Source organism: Acartia tonsa, chromosome 11, assembly GCF_053477335.1.
Source record: "Acartia tonsa isolate MP-2025a chromosome 11, ASM5347733v1, whole genome shotgun sequence".
Lineage (NCBI taxonomy): Eukaryota > Metazoa > Arthropoda > Copepoda > Calanoida > Acartiidae > Acartia > Acartia tonsa.
The window spans coordinates 8,398,948-8,424,244 of NC_137270.1; the positions used below are offsets into that span (position 1 = coordinate 8,398,948).

Genomic DNA, 25,297 nt, shown 5'->3' on the forward strand with positions numbered 1-25,297 from the left:
TTTTTAGGCCTTATAACACACACTTTTACGGGATTTACTAGAAAATGACCTCCCTCTTTCTTGTATTAATAAGAATGGACGTACAAAATTGATTAGATAGAGTTTATATATAGGAAATATATTATATATCTAACAATAAGTTCACAAAACTTTTATTTAAAATAAAATTCAAATTGTAGCATGCAATACCGACTTACCAAGTAATTGTTGTATATTGGAAGCACTTTACAACAGCTAATATTATTATCACATTTTGCACATAGTGTAATGGACGAACTGATAAAATTAATATTATAGTAACTACACCACTAAAACTATTCACGCATTCATCTTTTGGTTATGTTTGTTTTTACAGACGAGAAACCCTTAAATATCTATAAAAATGTCCCTGAAAGTTTTGGTCGGTTGCAAGAGAGTCATTGATTATGCCGTTAAAATTAGGTAAGATATAGATTACCTAGCTTTTTCTTAAAACAGTTTTATGAATATTTGAAGTCTGTAGTATGTCTTAAATGAATGGTATTTAATCTTACGGTCGGTCATGTAATTTACAGCTAGTTAAGTCTTTCACGATATGTTTTTTTTTTACTTATAGAAGGTCGATTCAAGGTAGTTACCTAACTTAAGTATGATCGATCCTTCAGAAATCCATTTTTTGTCAATTGCAATATTATTGACCAACTTCTCAAAAAACATTATTTTTCATTTGTGGATTTTGACATCCTTGTATGTTATGATATTGTATTCTTTTTAGAGTTCGTCCTGATAAACTTGGAGTAGTTACTGATGGAGTTAAGCACAGTATGAATCCTTTCGATGAAATTGCCGTTGAGGAAGCAGTAAGTAACGTTAGATAGAAGACATTACAGAATTGTAATGAAAATATCTTAGTTGAAAAGCAGAATGTAGAGTATTATACCTATAGTGATGTGAAAAAAAGACTGGATTAGATAGACTGAAAATATTAAGATCAATCCTCTTGGAGAGGGGGGTGGAAACATTTACTCCCTGAAAAATATAAATTTGGAGAGATACCTAGTTGTAGAAAATTGTCAAACCATTCTAAAACGTTTTTGAGGTATTACATCACACACAAACTAACATCTAGTTCTTTAGCATTTGAATATTATATTTTGTAGGTTCGTCTAAGGGAGAAGAAATTGGCCAAGGAAATTGTTGTTGTTAGTTGTGGTCCAGCTCAAGCTGCGGTAAATATATTTTAATTTTAAACAAAGAAATCTTTATGTCTGTATCCTATCCCATAATACTTCCTATTTTTTTTACATATGATTTCCTTAAAAGCTCTTTAACCTCTGAACCGATTAAGTTTCCGTTTTAGGTAAAAATCACTTAGCTCCTGGGGTGTAACTACTACTACTACTACTCTTTGCAATTCCCTAAATGTCAGGGGCAATGTCATGTCACTATTATTATCTTTTAAAACTTCAAAAAGTTTTTCTATGTAACAAATACCTAAAAGAAATAAAAATAAGTGATAATCGGATTACCTAGTCGCTGTATAAATTTTTAATTCATACATAAATAATCTCATACAGATTCAAGTATTTTATATCAAAGATACCTAGGTATATTGTTAAACATTTTCTTTTTCTTTTTAGCCCATTAACAAGAAAAACTTATAAGTTTTTATGGTAAAGACTTTGACGTTTAAAATCCTTTAATTTAAAAAAAAGGTTTTAAAATTGTCTGATATATGTTTTAATTTAATTGGAAGATTTTTTTTAAATATAGAGTTTTTTTTTAGGAAACCATCCGTACAGCTTTAGCCATGGGAGCTGACAGAGGTTATCATGTTGATATTCCAGCTAATCAAATGGATACCCTTCAACCTATTCATGTAAGTTTAATGCTTTATATCATAATGCAATGGATATAGAATACGTAGATATTGTGAGATATTCTCGCAAACCGCGATAAAATATTTCTCCAAGGGGCTAATATAACGATACAACCGGCAACTATTATGACTAGCCAATACCCTGTCCACGGAGGAACCTATCGACCAATATCTGAGCCTCTGAGGACTTCATAAGCAATCCAAATTGATGACAAAAATACATTTTTACAACATCCACTTATTTTATATTTATTGTTGATGCGTTGACTATATTAAAAATAGATGGGGAATGGGGCACCTCGGGGCTAAAAAAACTGGTTTTAATCTTATAATTGTACATTCTATATCAACGGAAAGCTGTTTATAATACGATGCGAGAAATAACTAATACGCTGTGTAGAAATATTATTGTTAGGTACCAGAGCTTACTAAAAAGCAACTTAATCTAGCCTCAGTGTCTTACTGTAATCAAGAAACAAAAAAGCTTATTAAGATAAAACTAACAAATACTAATAAGATATGCATTTTAAGATGGTTAAGAATTAATTTTAAACTTAAACATCAAGTATTGAATGTTTTTTTTCTCTTATCCAAAACAAATACCTATTTAAGGTGAGCAAAATCCTGGCCAAATTGGCTGAGAAAGAGAAGGCTGACATTGTTATGTTGGGTAAACAAGCAATTGACGACGACAGTAATCAAACCGCTCAAATGACCGCTGCCCTTCTCGATTGGCCCCAGGTATGTACATTGTACAACAATTAAATATTTGTCCAAATGCAGCACAGCTATAATAAGATAACAATAGTTGGGAACAACATAAATATTGACATGTATTTAAAAAAATCATTGTAATTTAAATATTTTTGTGTTCTTTTCATCTTGAATTAAACATTTTTATGGGTGCCTTGTGAAAAAGCGAACATACACATTTTTTCATCCAGATCTGACATCTACAAGTGTTAACGTTCGTTTATCCTACCATTTCAGATCTTTGCTTTTATAGATGTTGTTATCCTTGTTTTTGGACACTCGTGTAATTGTCTTGCTTTGATAAACATGAAATCTGCAAATCTCAAAAGATTTAAATTGCTCTGATAAAATACGTGAAAGTTGTTAGCAACAGAATTAAATGAAAAATATTTGGAGAAAAATTGAATTTTTATTGTACAATATATGCAATGCATGCATTGTGTATATCAGAAAAAAGTTTCAAAAAAAAGTTTCTATGATTAGGGTCGGTTCACATGTCCAGAACGAATAGCTCTAAACAATAATTAAGGCAATCAATTTTAAACTTGGATTTTATCTGGGAAAAGCTTTTTAATGTCATATTTAAATCTGTTTTTACTGTTCTTTTAAAATAATTTTCTATCTCATTAATACTATAAGTGCAGTCATACTATATTTGTCAATGTTAATTTGGATGTATATTAATTTATCGTCCATTGTTTTTTCTAAGGTCCCTGTTTTTAAACAGATACTCACGTCATATCCAGTTATTTTACGTAGAGATAAAAGTAAGAGAAATCAAACAAATTATGTTAGATGTAATATCGTCATTAAGCTTATTTCTACTTTTATTTAGGGAGTTTTCGCATCTAAAGTAGACAAGGATGACCAGGGTTTGACTGTTGTGCGTGAAATTGATGGAGGTCTGGAAACTGTCAAGCTTACTCTGCCTGCTGTCCTTTCTGCTGATCTCAGGTACGGGCTATACACATGGAGGAAGGTGACAGTGGGCTGTTTATGACACTAGTCCCCAAAGTTTTATAATGTTTTCTCATTTGTTGGCTTAACAACTTTGGGAAGTATTATTGAATTTTGATTGGTTTGTTTATTAAGTTTAGAATCTAAACGTGTCAACCACTAATTGTAATCTACGGAAGGGGAAATTTTGTGTATCATTAATTTCAAAATTGAAAAAAATATTTCTAAAAGGAGAACGCCGAAAGTTCTTTCGGTACACATAGACCTACAGACACACATTCTAATACTTAAATGTTAGAATAATATTGTTTATAGATTAAATGAGCCAAGATATGCTACTCTTCCTAACATTATGAAGGTAAACTTTATCCGTTATTAGACAAGTAGTATTGAATTAAAATTATTTCTTAGTTAAAGGGGACACTTCCACGAAGTACAAGTACAGTAAAACAACTACTTTCAAACTGTATGAATTTTCTTCGATTAATTCAAAAATATTTACCTATCACATTATATTCTACTAATATAATTAAAATTTCAGTAAAATCGTCAATAACTTGGTATATTCTATTTATATAGTAACTATTTTTATGTCTGATCCTTATTTCAACATGGAATGTTATGATTTAGGTTGCCAAACGAAATGCTTCTATTTAGGCCAAGAAGAAGAAGGTTGATAAAGTAACTCCCGGAGACCTTGGAGTTGATATTTCACCAAGAATTGAGGTTAGTAACTATCTATCTATTTCTAGAGTTGATAAAGTAACTCCCGCAAATCTTGGAGTTGATATTTCACCAAGGATTGAGATTAGGAAATATCTAATCTATTTACCTCTAGAGTTGATAAAGTAACACCGCTATTGCTATCGCTATCTGATAGATTATTCGAGTTATTTTAATAATAAAAAATGTTTAATTATATATTTATAACCCAGACAACTACCTAACCTGCAGGTTCAAGTGGTGGGGACCTTTTTAGTTATTAATGCAGATATGATATATTCTGCAATAGCTGGGAGGGAGGAGACAAATGGCTGTTTATTACACTAGTTCCTAAAGTTTTACATTAACGTTTTTTATTCGTTGGCTAAACAACTTTGGGGACTTGTATTGAATTTTGATTGGTTTGTTTATAAATTGAGCGTCCATTTCAACCACTAATTTTAATCAAATTGTGTATCATCATTGGGGATGTACATAAATTTATCGGCAATTGTCTTATCCCGTTAGATTCCCGGCAATGCAATAAAAATTAGTTTCGCTTCTATTTTTGTCTTTCATCTCTATACATGAGAACACTTTAGTAAAACAACTATGAATGTATCTAGGTTGTAAGTGTAGAAGACCCCCCTGTCCGCGAGGCCGGTCAAAGTGTTGCTGACGTTGACGAGCTGGTCGGCAAACTTAAGGAGAAAGGATTCTAAAATGTTGTATCTACCCTCAGTCCAAACTCGCTACATCATTGATTTTCTAGGGAAGCAACTTATCAGAATTATCTCCCTGACTAATCCATATTTATTCTATGCCTTCTTATGCCGCTTAAAAAAACATGTACGTTTTGGCAGTTGGCAGCTTTTTAAAAATCATAGTTTTAATTTGAGATACAGTAACTGATTTATCATGAACTGCACTAGATAATATACTAAATTCTTAATAATTTTTTTTCGTGATATTTTGATGTAATTTTTAAGCCTTGCTTTAATTTCTCGATTAAACTTCCTAGCTAGAGCCTGCTTTACTAAAGTTGTAACGACATAATATGTAACATACAAAAACTGTAGAAATGCTTCGCCTTTAAAAATGTTTAAAATCAGTTGCTTCTTCTATTTTAGACTGTCCAGAAAATACATCCTGCAACTTTTGACATCTAAAAAAGATGAAAATATTGTCGACACCTCTTGGTGGTGGTACGACCTGTAACATCATTTTTAATCATATTATGTTGACATTTTTCATCCGTTTCTTGTGAAGAATTTTAAACTATTATTGTAAATAAAATTCCTATTTTACAGCAATACTTATTTTAATTTATTTTAAGATATGTATTTCATTTTTGTTTAATGAATCTTTTGGTACTATTAAAAGAGCTTAAATTGCCTCCATTTCTTTTAAAATTATAATCTACTGAAAAGACAAGCATTTGTTTGGTTTTAAAAAAGATTATTTTTGATTGAAAATATTTAAGGAAAGTGCCATTTTTATTCCTTTATATTACCAATTAAAAATATTTTTCTCTAGAAAGTGCAAGAAAAACCGCGCTAAACTCAACAAAAACATATAAAAATCTAGTTCAAATGAATTTACAATAAGAGTATAGTTTTACTTATATTTATGATAGCAACAAAGTAATGAAATAATAATAATGTGATTGATTTATTTAACATTATAATATTGAACTCTGCCTTATTACAGATTATTTTAGAATATAATGTTAATGTTATAACATTAAGTAGTCAGATACAGAGCCTACAAAAAAATCAGGTATTGTATGATAAACAAAACATGAAAAACTATTGTTTTTGTTGGCTTATTTTTTACTAGCGGCTACGCCCCTAGAAGCCTCTAGGTGCACTTAAGGTTGGAGGGGGAAAAGTCGACCTTATCCCATTTAAAATTTGAGTTTCAAAAGATTTAAGAAAAATATATTTGGGGGGGGGGAGTGTTTACACCCTCCCCAAAAATAGTTTAAAACCTTCCCAGGACCTATAAGAAGCTTCACTGTAAAGGAGAACAAAATGGTTTTAGCGGGTAGCGAGATCCTTCGGGACAGACAAAAAACGCTTACTACTATAATAGGATTGGGTACCTAGTACGATTTTTGTTATTTTTGCGCTACGTTATTCCCTGGAAGCTGCCAGGTTCTTAAACCTGGCAAAAACTGATGATGATCTAGGCTGAGAAGGAAGGGCTTCAAAAACAAACAAAAAACGTCCCCTAGACGTAAAAATCCTTTTTAGGAAGATGTATTTGGGGTTCTTTTGTATAGGTTTCGTATAAAAATTCTCTTATGTGTGTAAAACTTTTACACACATGGGGGAACTTTGCCTACATTGATATGGAGGTGAACGTTAATTTATCATACATTGTCTTGCCCATTAAAATCTCGGAAAATCCTTATCAATGATTCCAAAATTGACTCTGAACGTACATTATCTAATCCATTTGGTTATTTAGATGTATTATATCTTGTTTTTGTTTTATAATGATATATTTTTTTTAGAGTATTAGAAATGGCGCAAGAAGAGTTTTTATTGAAATGGAACGATCACCATGTTTCCTTCTTCAATATTGTGGAGGAATTGTGTAGGTCAGAGCAGCTATGTGACGTCACGCTTGCCTGTGGCGGTCAGGTGAGTCATAATTGTGTAGGTCTGAGCAGCTATGTGACGTCACGCTTGCCTGTGGCGGTTAGGTGAGTCATAATTGTGAAGGTTAGAGCAGCTATGTGACGTCACGCTCGCCTGTGGCGGTCATGTATGACACAATTAGGAAGATTTAAATTTATTCTGTGTTTATTTTCATGGATTTTTTGTATATCTTTAGCTTTATTTCGCTTGTTTGCTTGCTTTAATTAAGTTGCCTCTCAATGTTATAGTATTACCCTTTTTACCGTTTTATTTAATTAATATCATGATAAAGCCATTAAAGACCCTAAACTCGGCTGTCTTGCTTTTTATTTATTCTTTATAATTGAAGTTCCAGTCGTACTATGGAGTTTGTACTTATATTTATACCAATATTTATTTATCCTAGGTATAATGTACCTATAGTAGCAAGGTTTGTTTGTCTGAAGCAGAAGATCTCTAAAAATTTTGATCCGAATTGCCTATACTTTTGAAGGAGCCTATCTATATAACTGTCTTTATGGTGGTGTGGTGTTAGGCTATTTTTCTGATCTTCCATGTTCTTCTCTAATAAGGGCTAGGGGCGAAGTAGCTAGTATTTTATGAAGTATAAAGGTGTGAGATTTTATGAAAACTAATATTATTTCATTTTTAGGTGTTTGAGACACATAAACTTATCCTATCAGTTTGCAGTCCTTTCTTCAGAGCTATGCTAAACAGAACGGACAAGTAAGGGTTTTTTTTCTTGAGATATGATCTTTATCTCTACTATTGGAATCTTTTTTTTTTCTCAAAAACTCGTAGTTTGGGCACCGTAATATGTTGTAACGTTACCTTTTTTTGTGTCGGGGAATGGGGTGTTTTTTTTACATACCTAAAAAAAGACAAATATTTTTTGCTTTTTATGTCATAGCCTATTTTGATTGTATCACAAAATAACTGTTAAAAACTTCAGTTTAACGTGATTGAATATAATATAAATATATACTCCGACGAGCCCCGGGCCATATATGAGGTGCTAACATAAAAATAAATCAAACTTCTTTTAGGTGTCTCTCAATCTATACTTTAAAATGACCCTCCCCCTTCCCCCTCCATTAAAATGCTACCAATCCTTAATTTATTTAGGCATCCTATTGTATACCTAAAGGATGTGAACCCGAAGCACCTGGAACTATTGTTATCCTACATGTACAAGGGGGAGATCAACGTACTGCAGAATGACCTGGGTCCCCTTATTGAAACAGCTAAAGGCCTTCAAATTAAGGTAAGATTAATCATTTATGTAATGCTGTTATTTTTCAATATAATATACAGGGCGACCACTGCATACTATATATACTATTTATACTATATAGGATCAATTTGGATACTATATCATACTATATGACCAAAATTTACTATATATACTATATAATATTACATTTATTTTACCAAAATTTACTATATATACTATATGATATTACATTTATAAAACAAAAAACGAATATTGTCAGTTTTGTGACAACGCCTCTTAAGGAGCGTTTTGTCTTATTTTTACAGTAGGTTTTCTCCTATTTCTAGCCCTTGCGGGGGGCTCTAGCCCTGCGTGGCAATCATTAAACTTTATCTTACCTAACCTAACCTAAAATAACCTATCAAAAGATACTGTGATAGGACAAAAATGAACAAAGCTCTACAGTAATAAAGGGATGAAGAAAATCCCTGAAAATATATTATTGTTAGTGATTATGTTTAAAATATCAGTTATTTTTCATAGAATTAACTTAAGGGGGAGGGGAAGTTTTGCCACTTTCGCTTACTCTGTGATTATTGCTCTGTGAGGCTAGGTAATAATGTGAGACTACAGGTTATTTGGGATAAAAGTTTACTTTTGGGTAGTAGTTCACTTATATTTAATCATTATTTGGATAGGTCTCCAGGTTCAGGTGCTGCAGGTTGGAAGGTGGTTTCCGGACAGGTAAATAAAATTTTAATTTTTTGTTTGAAGATTTAGAGATCAATTTATTATACAAAATATGCATCTTTTAGAATGTTATTAACATAACTGAAGAAAAAAAATTAAAAATGGCCTCCAGGTCCACTCTGGACAGGTTAAAAAGTAAATTTCTTATCTTAGGAGTTAGAGGTCAACTTATAAAACAGAATAGGTATTTATCTTTTTGGATGTTAGTAACAATTTTGAAGAAAATATTAAAATTGACCTCCAAGTTCAGATCCACTTTGGACTGGTAAAAATTCAAATTTCTTGTTTGAAGAGAATATGCTTTTTGGATATTATTAACATAACTGAAGAAAAATTTTAAATTGGCCTCCAGGGTCCACTCTGTACAGGTAAAAATCAAATTTCTTATTTTAGGATTTATTGGTCAACTTATAAAACAGAATATGTATCTTTTTGGATGTTATTAACAATTTTGAAGAAAATAATCGACCTCCAAGTTCTGGGGTCCAGCAGTCCTCCAGGTCCACTCTGGACAGGTAAACACTCAAATTTCCTATATGAATAGTTAGAGGTCAATTTATATAACAGATTATGCATTTATTTGAAGAATATAAGCATATCGGACTCTAACTTCAAGGTTCGCCCAGGACAGGTAAAAGATTCAATTTTTTATTTGAAGAGTTAGAGGTCAACTTATTAAACATAATATGGACTGTTTGAATGTTATTAACATATCTGAAGAAAAATTAAAATCGGCTATCAAGTTCAGGTCCTGTAGGCCTTCAGGTCTTCTCTGGACAGAGTCTACATGGAGGTCTTCAGCACCTGAACCTGGAGGGCAATTGTATTTTTTCTTCAGATATGCAGGGTGGCCACAATGTACGGATGTACGGAAATGTACGGAAATGTACGGAAATGTACGGATTTTTAAAAAAGTGCTAAAAAAATGTACGGATTGTACGGATTTTTCATTTTGGTGTACGGAATTTCCGAGCATGGTGTTATAATTAGTGTATTATCTTTAAAAATTAAGTAAAATGTATCATTTTTTGGGATCATGAAAAGAAAACGAAGTTTCCGGTTTTGTCGTTTTTTTCACAGTAGCCTTTCTCCTATTTCTAGCCCCTGTCGGGGGCTCTAGCCCTGCGGGGCATATTTTCTAACCCTGCGGGGCAATCATTGACATTTAATTAACCTAACCTAAAATAACCCTTCAAAAGCTGCTGTGAAAAAATACGATAAAACCGGCAACTTCGTTTTCTTTCCATGATCCATTTTTTGTTCTGTATCATTATAATATTTGTAAGTTACATTTAGATTTCACGGGAACCAGTTTGGACAAGAATGGTGTACCAGAAGTTGAATTATTCAAACTATTCAAGATTTGTCTTCAAAGTTTCTATTCAAGGGGAGGGGGGGGGGGGGAAGTTCTGACACTTTTGCGTAAACAGTGATTATAGGCTTTGTCTTTGGAGTGAGAGGATAGGTTATTTGACAAAAAAGTTTCCTTTTGGGATGTAGTTTTCCTATTTTTAAAAAAATTTTGGATTCGGCCTCCAGGTTCCGGTACTCCAGGCCTCCAGGTGGATTCTGGACAAGTAAAAAAAAAATTTCAAGAACAAAACTTATTTAACAAAAGTAGCTTCTTTATAGATGGTATTAACTAATTTGAAGAAAATTTTGAAATCGGGCTCCAGGTTCAGGTACTGCAGGCCTCCAGGTGGATCCTGGACAGGTAAAAATTGAAAATTTTTACTTTAAAAGTTAGAACAAAACTTATTTAACAAAAGTAGCTTCTTTATAGATGGTATTGACTAATTTTTAAATATTTTGAAATCGGGCTCTAGGTTCAGGTGCTGCAGGCCTCCAGGTAGATCCTGGACAGGTAAAAATTGAATTTTTTTACTTTAAAAGTTAGAACAAAACTTATTTAACAAAAGTGGCTTCTTTATGGATGGTAGGAACTAATTTGAAGAAAATTTTGAAATCGGGCTCCAGGTCAAGGTACTGCAGGCCTCCAGATGGATCCTGGACAGGTTAAAACTGACATTTTTTTCTATTAAAGTTAGAACAAAACCTATTTAACAAAAGTTGATACTTTATGGATGGTATTAACTAATTTAAAGAAAATTGTGAAATTGGGCTCCAGGTTCAGGTACTGCAGGCATTTAGGTAGATCCTGGACGGGTAAAAATTGAAAATTTTTACTTAAAAAGTTAGAACAAAACTTATTAAACAAAAGTAGCTTCTTTATAGATGGTATTATCTAATTTAAAGAAAAATTTGAAATTGGGCTCCAGGTTCAGGTTCTGCAGGCCTCCAGGTAAATCCAGGACAGGTAAAAATTGAATTTTTTACTTTAAAAGTTAGAACAAAACTTATTTAACAAAAGTGGTTTCTTTATAGATGGTATTAACTAATTTGAAGAAAATTTTAAAATCGGGCCCCAGGTCAAGGTACTGGTAGGATCAAGGTAGGATCAAGGAACAGGTAAAAACGGAAATTATTTACTATTTAAGTTAGGAAAAAATTTATTTAACAAAAGTTGTTACTTTTTAGCTAGTATTACCTAATTTGAAGAAAAAGACGAAATCAAGTTTTGTTCTAGCTTTATTAGGAAAAATTTTCAGTTTTTATTTGTTCAGGATCCACCTGGAGGCCTGCAGTACCTGAACCTGAAGCCCGATTTTAAAATTTTCTTAAAATTAGTTCCTACCATCCATAAAGTATCAACTTTTGTTAAATAAGTTTTGTTCTAACTTTTAAACTAAAAAATTTCAAATTTTACCTGTCCAGGATCTACCTGGAGGCCTGTAGTACCTAAACCTGGAGCCCAACTTCAAAATTTGCTTTAAATTAGTTAATACCATCCATAAAGTATCAACTTTTGTTAAATAAGTTTTGTTCTAACTTTTAAAGTAAAAAAATTCAATTTTTACCTGTCCAGGATCCACCTGGAGGCCTGCAGTACCTGAACCTGGAGCCCAATTTCAAAATTTTCTTTAAATTAGTTAATACTATCTATGAAGTATCAACTTTTGGTTAATAAGTTTTGTTCTAACTCTAATAGAAATTTTTTTCAGTTTTTACCTGTCTGGGATCCACCTGGAGACCTGCAGTACCTGGACCTGGAGCCCTATTTCAAAATTTTCTCCAAATTTGTTCCTACCATCCATAAAGAGCAACTTTTGTTAAATAAGTTTTGTTCTGGAGGCCTGCAGTACCTGAACCTGGAGCCCGATTTCAAAATTTTCTTCAAATTAGTTAATACTATCTATAAAGAAGCTACTTTAGTTAAATAAGTTTTGTTCTAACTTTTTAAGTAAAAAATTTCAATTTTTACCTGTCTAGGATCTACCTGGAGGCCTGCAGTACCTGAACCTGGAGCCCAATTTCACAATTTTCTTTAAATTAGTTAATACCATCCATAAAGTATCAACTTTTGTTAAATAAGTTTTGTTCTAACTTTAATAGAAAAATTGATCTTGATCAGTACCTAGTATGAAACCAATTTTACTAAATAATATATTTACTACATAGTAGAAAAATGTACGGAAATGTACGGAAAAATGTACGGATTTTTTTTTTAGCATGCACGGAAATGTACGGATTTTTTTTAAAAACCTTGTGGCCACCCTGGATATGTAAATAACGCCTAAAAAGATGCTGGTGTTTTATAAACTAACCTATAACTCTACAAATAAGAAATTTAAATTTTTACCTGTCCAGAGTCCACCTGGAGGCCTGCAGCACCTTAACCTGGAGGTTGATTGTCATTTTTTCTTTATACACATAAAATTTATTATACACATAAAAGCATCTAAAAAGATGCTTATGTTTTTTAATAAACATAAGATAATTTTATGAGGAAAAAAGTTTATCTCAGATGATTGAGAACTGTCTAATTTGGCGAAAAAAGGCAAAAAATTCGGAGGGAAACGGCGGTTTTAGGCGGTTTTCGGCGGGAGGTTCCGCCGCCGTTTCTTCACAGTTCCATATTGTTCTTCACAAAAGCAACTGCTGTGCAGAATTTTAGAGTTATAACTCTTTTATGGGCTGAGATCATGCACGTTTTACTTTTGGTTTCCAAAAGTGGCACATCCGCCTCCCCCCTTTGAATTTTACTTGTCCAGAGTGGACCTGGAGCCCTGCAGGACCAGAACTTGGAAGTAGATTTTAATTTTGTCTTCGGTTATGTTAATAACATTTAAAAAGATGCATAATCTGTTTTATAAGTTAACCACTAACTCTTCAAATAAGAGATTTGAATTTTTTACCTGTCTAGACTGGACCTGGAGGCCTGCAGGACCAGAACTTGGAGGTCGATTTTAATTTTTTCTTTAGATATGATAATAGCATCCAAAAAGATGCATATTCTGTTTTATAAGTTAACCTTTAACTCTTCAAATAAAAAAAATGATCTATAACCTGTCCAGAGTGGACCTGGAGGCTTGAAAGACCAGAACTTGGAGGCCTATTTTAATTCTTTCTTCAGATATGTTAATAACATCCAAAAAGATACATATTTTGTTTAATAAGTTGATCTCTAACTCTTCAAACAAATATTTTAATTTTTTTACTTGTCCAGAAACCACCTTCCAGCCAGCCTGCAGCACCTGAACCTGAAGACCTATCCAAAAAATGATTAAATATATGTGAAATACTATCTACCCAAAAGTAAACTTTTATCCCAAATAACCTATAGTCTTACATTAAGACCTAGCCTAATGGAAAATTTCTTTGATAACAGCTTTGCTTTGAGTTATTATTGATGATATATATTACAAAATAATTCAAATTCCGATACTATATCATACTATATGAGTAAAAAAAAATATACTATATATACTATACGGATTAAAAAAATATACTATAAATATACTAGGTATACTTTTATTGTTTTGGAGTGGTCGCCCTGAATATATGTAACTTTAGTACGTAATCGGAATCCTGATATGAAAGAATCAGGATGTTTGTACAAAAAGATCTTGCTAACCGCTTGTTCCATATGATTCTCTATTAAAGAGCAGCTTCATTTGAGTCCTGGGAAAATTATTGAAAAGCTGCACAGGCTTAATACAAGCAATCGCACTTAGAACCATCCCCGCCCTCCAATAAGAAAATATATAGAGAGATTAAGGTGTCCCTGGATGTGTCTAGGGGCGCAGCATCTATTTATACATTGGATTATTAACCTAATAATATTTTCATTACTTTTTTCACGCATTCAAGGATATTGATTGAGGTAGGTTTTTTTTCTATTGCTTTAGAATTGATTATATACCTAATGATTTTAAATTATTCTACAAGATTTATTTTTAAACTACGTAAATACTATATCATAAAAGTAGTAATATGCAGTTAAGGAGGGGACTTTGGAATGAGAATTACACTAGTACCCAAAGTTTTATTAATACGTATTATTATTTGGTTAAAAAAATTGTTTGCTTTTTTATTAAAGAGTAGTTGCACGAAATGAATAATTTAGAGAACCACGTACATATTTTTTCCTGTTCAATGGTTTAAACTATCTTTATAGGGCTTATATTTCAAAGAATTTATTTTTTTCTACCACGTAGTTTTAAAAATATCGAGACTAAAATCGTGACTTTTATCTGCAAAAATTAGACATTTTAGGACTTAACACTAAAACTACCTGGTAAAAGTTTATTATTATTTCAAATATCTTCATGGCTAACCTATATATATATCATATTATACAAAAAAAACAAAACAGTTAAAGGTTCACTTGTACAATTAACCCCAACTCGTTAAATGTATTTCGTGAAACTATCCCTTTCAATTAGTTGTTTCATTAAGACGATTATACAAACATTTCAACCAATAATTTTAATTTACATAAGCCGTAAGAATTAGATTATTTTTCATCATTGGGATGTTCATTATTTTATCGACCATTATCTTATCCCTTAAGATTCCCGAGATGTTTTAGTCCTGTTTTAACCAACTACATAGTAGAAACTCAAAATATCAAGAATATTTTCCAATTCCTAGGGCCTTGCAGACGCTGGGGATGACAGCAATGACCAGTCTCGCCCGCCCCCCGCGGAAAACGGTGGACACCCCCTCCAGCTACCATCCCAGCAAGTACCGATGTTGGGGGGTGTCAAAAGGCCCACCCCTCCACCCCCGAAAAGAATATTACAGAATATCACACCCCCCTCATTTCAACCAAAGATGCCGAAAATTGACAAGGTAAAGCTTTTTTCGATGACAATTCCTACTAATTGAAGAAGAAAAAAACACGACATCCTCAAATTTTGTTTAAGGACGTCCCTGGTTTGCAGACTTGAAAGTCTTTAATCCCAGGAACATTTTACTGCGATAAGATTCAATAATATTTATTCTTTTGTTTTTAGGTAAAATCCGTGATAATACCTGATCTGGCACAGAGTGGGCAGGGCCTGACACCCATTCCGCCCGCCCTCACCTCTGCAGCTGTGTCTGGCCCACCTCCCACTTCAGGAATACAATTTTGACAGCGATGCATTAGAATATGTCCGCAATTTCTCTCAATTCGAAATTCAAAATAAAAAGGGATGTGGAGTTTTTTTTACATTTTTAATTATTTATAAGGTCAGGTTAGTTTAGGTTATATTGTGTACTGTGTGGGGGCATGAAAAAAAAAGAGAACAAAAAAATAGCCCTTCCCCTGCAGCCTCTTATTAGACTATGTAGTCCACAGAAAACGGCTACCCTGTTCCTCCATGTAGTCCTGTCCTTGGCATGTGCTTTAGCTTCTACCCATGTCCATCCTAGCTCTTTATTTTTTTCAGCAGTGTTAGGCCTCCAGGTCGTTTTAGGTCGTCCCTGTCTACTTTATATATACTGAATGTAAAATTGTATCTCTAGTCGGAGCTCCTAGAATACTTACACCTACAACCATTGCACACGGAAATAAAGAATTACAGACCAAAAAATCAGATTCAGGTATAGAACTCGATAGATAGATCAACAAGGATGACAAGTTTCCAAGCCCAAAAAACCGAGGGTATGATGGTGCTTTCAATAAGATTTTTTTTTTATAAATCTTAACAAAGATACTAGTGTACTGTTTTATGATTGTATGAGCATAAAATACATGATTTCTAATTTGGACGTACTTACATTTTAAGACGTACATATAAAGATGCTATGCTTATACTAAAGTTGATATTTCCATGTTTAGGACCACCAGGCTTGGTAAAGATGGAGCATGATGTGGACGTTGACAACAATGAATGGACCGGTATGGAAACATTTGTCCTTGTTAAAAATTTATTATTAATAGCGCGGCTACTCTTTAATTAGGGGTTTCATTCTCTGAAAAAGACGTTTAGACGTATAGCTCTGTTTACGTATTAATTTCCGTTTTAAAGATCCATTTAATTAAAGGGGAGGTATTTGCTGAGAATCTTATTATCAACTCTGGTCACCTTTAAAGGTCCTGTATTGACATAAATTTAATCCCTTAATATTTTTTTTCTCGCAAATGGTCGTTCCGCATTAATTAAACATAATTCATACATATTTCTATTTTAATTACCTATAGGAATTGAAGAATATCCCCGCGAAAATATCCAAGAAAAATCGAGCTTTGAACAGGTATACATTCATTCATTGTAGTGCAGCATAATCCATTATAATGCCCAAAGGATAGGTTATTAATGATAAAATCATTCTTATATGATGAATTTCACGAAGTTTTAGGATTTTTTGGATAAGCCTCCAGGTTCCGGAGCTCCAGGCCTCCAGGTGGTCTCTGTACAGGTAAAAATGAAAAAAAAATTCCAAGTCACAGGTCAACTTATAAAACAAAATATGCATATTTTTTCTTCAAATATGTAAATAATATTAAAAAAGATGCATATTTTGTTTTATAAGTTGACCTGTAACTTAAAAAAAAAATTTTTTTTTTCATTTTTACCTGTACAGAGACCACCTGGAGGCCTGGAGCTCTGGAACCTGGAGGCCTATCCAAAAAATCTTAAAACTTAGTGAAATTCATCATATAAGAATGATTTTATCATTAATAACATATCCTCTCAGTCCAAAGATAAAGCCTAGGTGCCAGGTTTAAGCAAATGTGTCAAAACTCCCCCCCACCCCTCCCCTTATTCTAAGACCAGTTTACCTAATAAATTTGGAACTAAACAACCTACTTGTAAAATAGCCTTAAACCTGCCCTGCTGAGGCTTCATTGTTATAGACATATCAGTAAAGTGTTAAACGAGATTTTATTGAGAACACGCATAAGTTCACCTACTCTAATGAACTCGAGTGACTTAGCCCGTAGCCTTTTTGATCTTTAGTAAAGTTTTAGTTTTATAGTGAGGTTTTTTCTTTCATAAGAGGGTAATGCAATTTCCCACACTGCCCTTAAACCGTTTCTGATATCTTATATGACATACAAAAACACTCTTTGCCTTCAAAAGTCAGTGTACAAATTGTCATAGGAATTACAGCAAGAAGACGAGCAATACATCCAACCAGAAGGATTATCCCAACAACAAATCACCATGCTGCAGCGAGAAATTCAGAAAAAATATCCTTGCGAATTTTGTCATAAAAGGTTCGAAGGTTTTTCATTTAATAGCATTCAAAACTGTCTGTCCTAAAAAAAATGTTGATTGACAGAAATTGAAAAAAAAGAATGAAGATATACAGAAGGAAAACCAATTTGTTTTGAAGACCTCGTCCTCGTACATGCTTCCTATTCTGCTTTCCTAGCCTCTAGGGAAATCTTGATTTGGGGATAAATAAATTAAACCAATAAAAGCGCCCCTTAAATCAAATCGATTTTGCCTAAGGGAAGATCTTAATGTACAGACAAAAAGCCTCACTGCCCTTATGATTGTATTAAGTAAGTTATCGTTTATAAATTTTAAACTCGTCAATAAATAAAATCATATGAATGCGCTAAAAAAGTTACTAAGCATTTTTTACATATTTTTAAAAGCGAAGCTTTTCTATAATTAGGGTCGGTCCGTCCGTACGTCCGTCACAGAGAGTTAGCTCTTTTCATTAATTTAGGCACGTTAGAATTGTCCTATCGAATTCAAACTTTGCATGGTGATTCCTGTAGTAGTTAGGTACGAAAAAGAAAGCGTAGCAACTCTATAATCATTACCAGAATGTCCGTACGTCCATTTTAAACATGTTGAATTTTTTACTTTTTTAACCACAAATTTTTATGTGATCTAATTATCCAATTGATCTGATTTTTCGGATACTGATTCCTGGGACAACAAAGTACAATATTATACGCGAAGCAACTCTATCTATAATCAAGTCCTAAAAATGTAAGTATGTCCATAAACATTAACCTGTATCAAGCAGTTTTTCAACAAATTTACTTATAATTTTGCTTTGACTCTTATACATTTATATTCTTATTATTCAGTTCTGACACTATATAAAAAAATGTAAATGTCCGTTTGTACTACCGTTTTAGTGCTTCGCTTTTATGGATGTTGTCATCCTTGTTTTACTTAATTTTATATTATGGAAAAATTGACAATTCTTTTAGGTTCCCAACTCCAAGTAAATTAAACAGACACAAGCTCGTCCACAGCGGGGAAAAACCATACATGTGTCACCTGTGCAAGAAAGGTTTCACACAAAAGGTAACTTTTCCAAAACTGATTAGGTAAAAAACCTTTATTTTATCAGCAAGGCTGTTGAAAAAATATTTATATTTTTGTGCTCTTACTTTTTAAATTAGGTAGAGTCTTTTGAATTTTTGAAAAGTCTTTTAGAACTATGTCTGTCTGTTTTGGATATAATTAAAAGAAATGATTGATTATCTGAAGCTTAAAAATTAATAACCTCCGGACTGACAAGATTTTTATTTCTCAGGATATATATTGGTCCTGCGGTGGTTTTAATCTATTTAAAAAAAGAATCCTATTTTTTTTTGGTAAAAAAAGGATTTTGGGAAATTAGAAAAAAATACATTTTTAAAATAAAGGACCAGTTAGCTATTTAAAACAAAATTGCCCCAGTTTTGATGAAAAGTAATCTTGTTTTCAGGTGCATCTGAACACACACATGCGACAATCCCATCCTGCCGTCATGCAATACACAGATCAATTGGCGGCTGCGGGCGGCGGACTTGTCATGGGACATCAGGTTCGATTCTCCTGTTTTGTAATAAGAACTCTATAAAAAAGGTTCTGAATGGTGCATGAAAATGTTCAAGGTTTTTTCGGCTTTAACAACAGATCTATAGAATAGATGTTTGTTTAATGACCCAATTGAGAGTCGGCACAAGGACATTGTGATGGGGAGATACAGTCTAGTGTTTTACTCTAATCCTTCAACATATAGTGTAAGCATTGTACGTGACTTTTTTATCAGAAATAGATGGGATGCATTGGCAATGAAAGATCTCAGAAACAGTATTTTTATTTAGATATCTGGAGATGACAGTAACAGTGCCTCTGGGCTGGGTGACAGTGGACTGGAGGATGGAGAAGTTCTACCTGGATCTTTAGGAACATATCACACAGAAAAATATATACAGATCTATTAATCTTACCCGCTGCTTTTGCGTACTTGATACCTCACCTGCTTGCGGTCAGGGAAGTGTCAGGGTCGAGTCAGGACCACACCGCGTCATATTGGAGCCGTTAGATTAAATTGTACCAACTCCTGATGCTGTATATTCCTATAAATCATGGATACTTAATTTGGACTTGCTTACTTTATTGGGAGTTGGGTAATCATAGAATTGCAATGCCTACAACATTGAGCCAAATTTTTTACAGAAATCAACCTTTAAAGATTAAATTGGATAGGCCATTGTATTATAGTTTAAAATTATTGTTTTATTGTAATAGGTATTAATGCAACGCTTTCAAAATTTTCCTTAAAGTTACAACTTACAGGAATCTTTATACAAGGGTTTTAAACAAAGAAAATAAATGAAAAATAAAATTTTTAAATGTGTGTGTGTTTGACGGGTATAGGAGGAACAGTGGACCTAAAGCCTACAATTATAGAGGATGAACTGAGTAGGGGAGAAATGGGGGAGGAGGCTGCTAGTTCGGATACGGAGAACCAGCTTTATATTAATATGGATGTGGCGGAATAATCCTATTTTTACAGATTACATCTAATTATAAGGGGTGCATGATTTATGGCACAATCCCGTAAAACTGAGTATTTGATTTCTTAAAGTTTACAGCAAATCGATAAGGTATATTTTTTAATTGTTAAAAATTTAAACAGTTTACGATAAATTGCTGTATGTATTATATATTAATGGTAAAAAATGAATTTTTGGATATTAATTTTTATTATTTGAATGTTTTTTTTTCAGAACGCCCAGTTTTACTGGATCGTGTCATATATTGTGCCTCCCTTTGTACAAAGAATGAATTTAGAATGTGAAAACTATTATTTTGTTAGTAATTTTTGAGAATATTTTTAACTTTATATAAATGACAATTTTTTATATGATTATATTTTTGCTAAAATCTTCCAGTTTACATACACCAGAAAATTTTGCATTTATTACCTAAGCATTTTATAAGTTTATATTTTTATAATTTTATAAAAAAAAAAACATCACATATTTTTTAATGTTGAATTTGTTTAAGAAAGTATAGGTACGTGTTTGTAATTTCGATTTAAGAAAATTAATGAAACTTAATATTAATACTCTATTACATACCTACTTAAATGAAATTATGACAAAACGTTACAATTAATTGAGATATTTTAAATTGACAAAAAATATATAATAATTCACCAAAGAGAATAGGTAAAATTCGTCACATTTATTTAATTATTTAGCACATGTAAAAACGCACCCTTTCAATTTTATTGTTTATTTTTAAGCTTTTTCTAGGTTGCACTTTTTCATTGTTTGTATAGGTAGATTATATATTATTTTTTAAGCAAATTATTCAAAATTTTGATCATTTTTTCCATTTTCCTCTCATCCTTTGTGAAAAAAAAAAACTAAAATGTGTGGGATGGGGGATAATATAAAAAAGATAAAGAGTTTTGAAATTTTTTTAAATTTTACCCCTTCCTTGCTTGAAAAAAACCAGGAGGGACAAGAAAACAAATTTTGCAGCAGGGGAAAAAATGAATCTTGAGCAGAATATTATACACCTCTGGCTATTTATTCCCATCCAAAAATTAATAATCATTTCTATAAGATATAATCCATAAGCAAATATCTATCCCAATAGATTAATTTCTCAACCAAGATGATTAGAAAGCCACCCCCCTCCCATTCCCTTGTTTACCTATCTAAGTACCTTAACTGAAACTATTGCATTTAATTTTTTATTATTATTTTGAAAGTTCTATTTTAACTTGTTATGAAGGGTTTTAACAGGAATATATAGATTTAAATTTTTTTCTTGCTGTTAAAATGATTTTATTATCCTTGTATTTCTGCTTTTTAAAATGCGCTTTAAATGAATTAAATGAAGAAATTGAAATTTAATAATTTTGTATTCCACAAGGAAATAAAAATGCACAATAATGTACAATAACATGAATAAAATTGCAATAAAAATGATACCTATGTAATTATTCAGTAATAAATTTTGGAAAACTGCTCCGTAATATTTATACCTAAATATTAATTTTGTGTAATGATTTCAGATTTTATGAAAATGACTTTTTAGTAAAAATGTATTGATTAATATTATATATACAGGGTGCGCCACATAAATCCGGACTTTTTCTTATTTTTAAAAAAATGTACATAAAATCGTCAATTTAAAAGATTTTATTGAATTTTAAAAACTGGGAAGCAAACTAGCTATATGACTATTAGATTATTCAATAAAATCGCCGCCAGCCTCAATCACCGCCTCTACCCGCCCCCTGAACCGCCCCCAGACCCTGGTCACCATGTCCCTGTCCAGGCTGGCGAAGTTCTCCTTCATAGTGGCAATGAGGGAGGTCTTTGTGGTATGGGCGCGTCTATTGGTTCATGATTTAATGGCGCTCCAGGCCCAAAAGTCAATTGGATGAAGATCGGGGCTGCTGGGAGGCCATATCTCCTTAGGGACGCGAGTAACTGCAGGATCCAAATTCACTCATCTTTCAAGCTACCCTTCGACACGGCGGCTCTCATTTGGGCCACAATTAAGCTAGAACAACGTGTAATACCTTTTTGGAAATGGCATGAAGATTAAGCTAGGGTTATCATCGCAACACATAGTCTAAAACGAGTTTTAAGGTTACAAATGGGCCCATGTAGTCGAGAACCGAGAAATTTTCACGAATTTTCACGATTTTTGACGTTTTTGACCTCTCAAAATCTGCCACGTTTCACTTTGATGGAGTACTACGGCCAAGCCATTTCAGATAGAGAGCTCTAGTCTTTTTTAGTGTCTTACTTATGTATCTAACAGTATCCCCAGCAAGTTGTATAACTCTACCTCACCTACAGATGGGCTGAGGTCAGATTTAGTGGGCCCTAGTCAAGAATCCAGGGTAAACTATCAGCGCGTTTCGATTCTGCCATGTTGAACATAAGCGCTGCCAGCTTGGAGAACACGTCCTCCATCGTCTAAAAATTTTTATGAGCAAAAAGATAACTACCCAAGCTTTTTATAGTGTGGTCAAACGTCATGATTGGTCAAGTAGTTTTGGTGCTATGGCCGTTTGAAAAAAGTCCGGATTTATGTGGCGCACCCTGTATATTTTTAAAAAGGCATTGTTCTATGAATTAGATTACTTTCTTTCCATTTCATTAGAGTTAAAATGGAAGTAAATACTATAGAAAGCTGTAAAACATATATAGCTTTCTAGGAAAAGGAATTATCCAGCCCAATTGAAGAAAATGTTAATTTTATTCGACCGTAAAATATCGTCAAATGTGTAAGTATATAACAAAAATACTTCTCTCTTTCAAATTTATGTGTGAAATGTCGCTGAGGTGGGTTATACCTAATTATAGGGGTTATAGGAAGACATTTTCTTTAAATTCAAACTTGATTTTTCTCTCCTTTCTAGTTCTTATAATTGTACCATTAAACCTCATCTTTGGTAGTTTATTCTTTTTATAGCAGAAAAAGAATGGTAGATTTTTCACAGATATTTCTAGGGAGTCAAGTTAAACTGGTACCCAAAGTTTTATAAACATGCTCCTTCATTTATTGGTTCCAAAAGTTTGGGTACAAATATTAAATTCTGATTGGTTGGTACAAACATATATGCAATGGACAAAAATATCAGGGGTGTATATTCTGCACAAGATTTATTTTTTTCCCCTGCTACAAAATTTTTTATTTTTCTTCCCCCCCTAGTTTTTTCTCACCAAGTAGGGGGAAAATGGAATAATATTTAAAGAACTCTAGGTATAGGTATTTTATTTATTTTATTCCTCCTACCACACATTTTAAAAGTTTTTTACACCAAGGAGGGGGGGGGGGGGGGGGGAAATGGAAAAAATGTTTTCAGTTTTCTTAATTTTTACATTATGATTTTTTTTCCCTCTAACCACTTATTTTTTATTCCCCCCCTCCCCCCTGAGCAGGGGATCCCATGTAGAATATACACCCCTGAAAAATATTGAAACTAAAATCTTACAGAAAGGATCATTGGGGATTAAGTACATCAATTTTTCTTTCATTGTATTATCCCTTAAGATCCCACCGTATTTCACAGAACATCTTCCCTAGAAGGCTGAAGAAATAATGTTGAAATCTCTGCCCAAAGTTGAGCTTCACGCTCACCTCAATGGATCTCTAAGCTGTGAAACTATTGAGAAACTACTCGAGTATCACAAGACACAGTGGCCGGATGAAACTATGCCCGAAGGTTTTCATTTTTGTTTGTCAGAGATCTAATATTAAGCTGAAGTATAAAAGTAATAGGATGTCTGTCTTTATGTAGTAAAAGATATCACGAACTGCTGGACCGATATGGTTTTCCTTTGCAGTAAAGTTTAGCTTCTTATAAGTTAGTTCTGAGCAATATTTCAGCCTTTGTAAGTGAAGAGTTCCTTGCCCCTAATTAGTTAGGCCCAAATTGGGCGAAACTCTATAAAATGCACTGCACAGTTAGGACTTTCAGTCAAAGATCGTGCAATTAAAGGGTTTGTTGTCTGAAAAACTAATATATATTTGTCGTGTTTTCTTTTATTTTGCAAATTGAACTAAGCAAAACATTTGATATTTCGGGAAAATCGCTAAAATTTAGTTTTTTAAAACTGCTGGAAAGTTCTAAATATCATTTGCTCTAATTCTTTTAAAATCAGTATTTTTGTCAGGATCAGAAACTTGGCTGGCTACTGGCCTCCAGGGTACTTTGGATGATCCGTTCAGAGCCTTCGGCCTCATTCACAGGAACATATATACTTGAATATTGTCTGATAGTATAAAATAGTGTAGTTATACTTTCAATTTTATCCCTTAGGAAGGTAGGGGAAGATCAATGAACTGTAAATTATATTGGTAACCAACGTTTTATGACCTCTTTACATTATCCGTTGGCTCGAAATTTGAATTTTGATTGGTTGGCTCCAAACTATTAGTGTCCAAACTTTTCAACTAAGAATTTTATCTATAGAATCTCTTACTAACAATAGGGAAAGGATACAGAGCAACTTATCGTTCATTGTCATATATCCCTTAAGTTCCCTGTATAGAAAGAGTTTTTATTTTACTTTTATTTTAGGAGTATTTGACGAATATATAACATAATTTGTTTTTCATTTACTCTATTTTTCTTTCTTAAAAATTTTGCCTTCTCTTATTGCTGTGTAACTAAAGGACACATTTTACTTAAATATTGAAGTATCTCGTAATAACCAGGATAACAGATAATACCTGGGCAGCATCACAAGCTACTAAAGATGTCATTAAGGGATTAACACAACATACGTTTTTGAATATCCATTAATTCTTCAAAAATTGATGTGTTTCTATTACATGTTTTGTCTTAAAAATGATGAAAGGCTGTTTTTATGCAAAATAACTGTAGTTAATAGGTACTAATAATAGAATTTAATTTTTAATACACTTGAATCCTATTTTTTTCAACAAAATAATCTTTCATTTTTCATACTGGGGTGTATATTCTACATGGTCTTCCCTGCTAAAGGGGGGGGGGGGGAACTAAATATTTTGCAGCGTTGAAAAAAAATCTTATGTAGAATATACACACCCCTGTTTTTATAATGGTTTAAACATTTTGGTAACTAGTTCTACTTCCTAGAAAAGTTCAAAAACTTTGTTCTCTTAGAAGTCTTTTAGCAGTTTTTCCTACGATTATCATATTTCAATTCTTCTCAAATAATCATAGGTACTTAGTTACCTAATTTGTAGTTGTGTTAATCTATGAAGGAGTTTTATGAGGATGGTGTCGTGTATTTAGAGCTTAGAACTACACCAAGGCAGGGTCCAGGAATAGGTTAACATAAAGATGATAACATTCTCCTACAAGTGTTGAATGAACATATATATA

The 25,297-nt window shown here is 32.7% G+C and overlaps 3 protein-coding genes across 4 annotated transcripts; all 3 read left to right on the top strand.

Moving 5' to 3' along the window:
- Window positions 1-320: 320 nt before the first annotated feature.
- Window positions 321-5,602, top strand: Etfb (Electron transfer flavoprotein beta subunit). Its single transcript, XM_080177218.1, has 10 exons — window positions 321-441; window positions 755-839; window positions 1,140-1,208; window positions 1,766-1,858; window positions 2,471-2,599; window positions 3,447-3,565; window positions 3,884-3,926; window positions 4,226-4,294; window positions 4,897-5,039; window positions 5,398-5,602. The coding sequence occupies exons 1-9, from the start codon at window positions 383-385 to the stop codon at window positions 4,990-4,992; spliced, it is 762 nt and encodes a 253-aa protein (XP_080033344.1). The 5' UTR covers window positions 321-382; the 3' UTR covers window positions 4,993-5,039; window positions 5,398-5,602.
- Window positions 5,603-5,986: 384 nt separating this feature from the next.
- On the top strand, window positions 5,987-21,482 carry LOC145332263 (uncharacterized). 2 transcript variants are annotated; one of them, XR_013884109.1, is made up of 16 exons: window positions 5,987-6,049; window positions 6,789-6,918; window positions 7,568-7,641; window positions 8,041-8,179; window positions 14,873-15,073; window positions 15,238-15,341; window positions 15,729-15,808; window positions 16,047-16,106; window positions 16,410-16,462; window positions 17,314-17,429; window positions 18,387-18,483; window positions 18,890-18,988; window positions 19,272-19,350; window positions 19,825-20,010; window positions 20,190-20,624; window positions 21,307-21,482. XR_013884109.1 is itself a non-coding variant. In XM_080177217.1 (14 exons), the coding sequence occupies exons 2-14, from the start codon at window positions 6,799-6,801 to the stop codon at window positions 19,950-19,952; spliced, it is 1,350 nt and encodes a 449-aa protein (XP_080033343.1). In that variant the 5' UTR covers window positions 5,987-6,049; window positions 6,789-6,798; the 3' UTR covers window positions 19,953-20,053. The 2 variants fall into 2 exon arrangements, 1 of the variants encoding a protein (XP_080033343.1); XM_080177217.1 differs by lacking the exons at window positions 20,190-20,624; window positions 21,307-21,482 and having other exon boundaries at window positions 19,825-20,053.
- Window positions 21,480-25,266, top strand: LOC145332265 (N6-Methyl-AMP deaminase-L-like). The gene is made up of 5 exons (XM_080177219.1): window positions 21,480-21,537; window positions 23,512-23,650; window positions 24,102-24,174; window positions 24,643-24,694; window positions 25,174-25,266. Exons 2-5 carry the CDS (start codon window positions 23,527-23,529, stop codon window positions 25,246-25,248), a joined length of 324 nt encoding a protein of 107 aa, XP_080033345.1. The 5' UTR covers window positions 21,480-21,537; window positions 23,512-23,526; the 3' UTR covers window positions 25,249-25,266.
- The last annotated feature ends 31 nt before the right edge of the window (window positions 25,267-25,297 follow it).

Bases quoted from the DNA above. Each gene is read 5' to 3' on its own strand.
- Etfb (XM_080177218.1), top strand. From the start codon at position 383: ATGTCCCTGAAAGTTTTGGTCGGTTGCAAGAGAGTCATTGATTATGCC. The intron at 442-754 runs GTAAGATATAGA...TATTCTTTTTAG, and splicing joins GATTATGCCGTTAAAATTAG to AGTTCGTCCTGATAAACTTG. The intron at 840-1,139 runs GTAAGTAACGTT...TATATTTTGTAG, and splicing joins AAATTGCCGTTGAGGAAGCA to GTTCGTCTAAGGGAGAAGAA.
- LOC145332263 (XM_080177217.1), top strand. From the start codon at position 6,799: ATGGCGCAAGAAGAGTTTTTATTGAAATGGAACGATCACCATGTTTCC. The intron at 7,642-8,040 runs GTAAGGGTTTTT...TAATTTATTTAG, and splicing joins ATGCTAAACAGAACGGACAA to GCATCCTATTGTATACCTAA. The intron at 18,484-18,889 runs GTAACTTTTCCA...TCTTGTTTTCAG, and splicing joins AGAAAGGTTTCACACAAAAG to GTGCATCTGAACACACACAT.
- LOC145332265 (XM_080177219.1), top strand. From the start codon at position 23,527: ATGTTGAAATCTCTGCCCAAAGTTGAGCTTCACGCTCACCTCAATGGA. The intron at 24,175-24,642 runs CAGGAACATATA...TCTCGTAATAAC, and splicing joins AGAGCCTTCGGCCTCATTCA to CAGGATAACAGATAATACCT. The intron at 24,695-25,173 runs AAGGGATTAACA...TGTTAATCTATG, and splicing joins AAGCTACTAAAGATGTCATT to AAGGAGTTTTATGAGGATGG.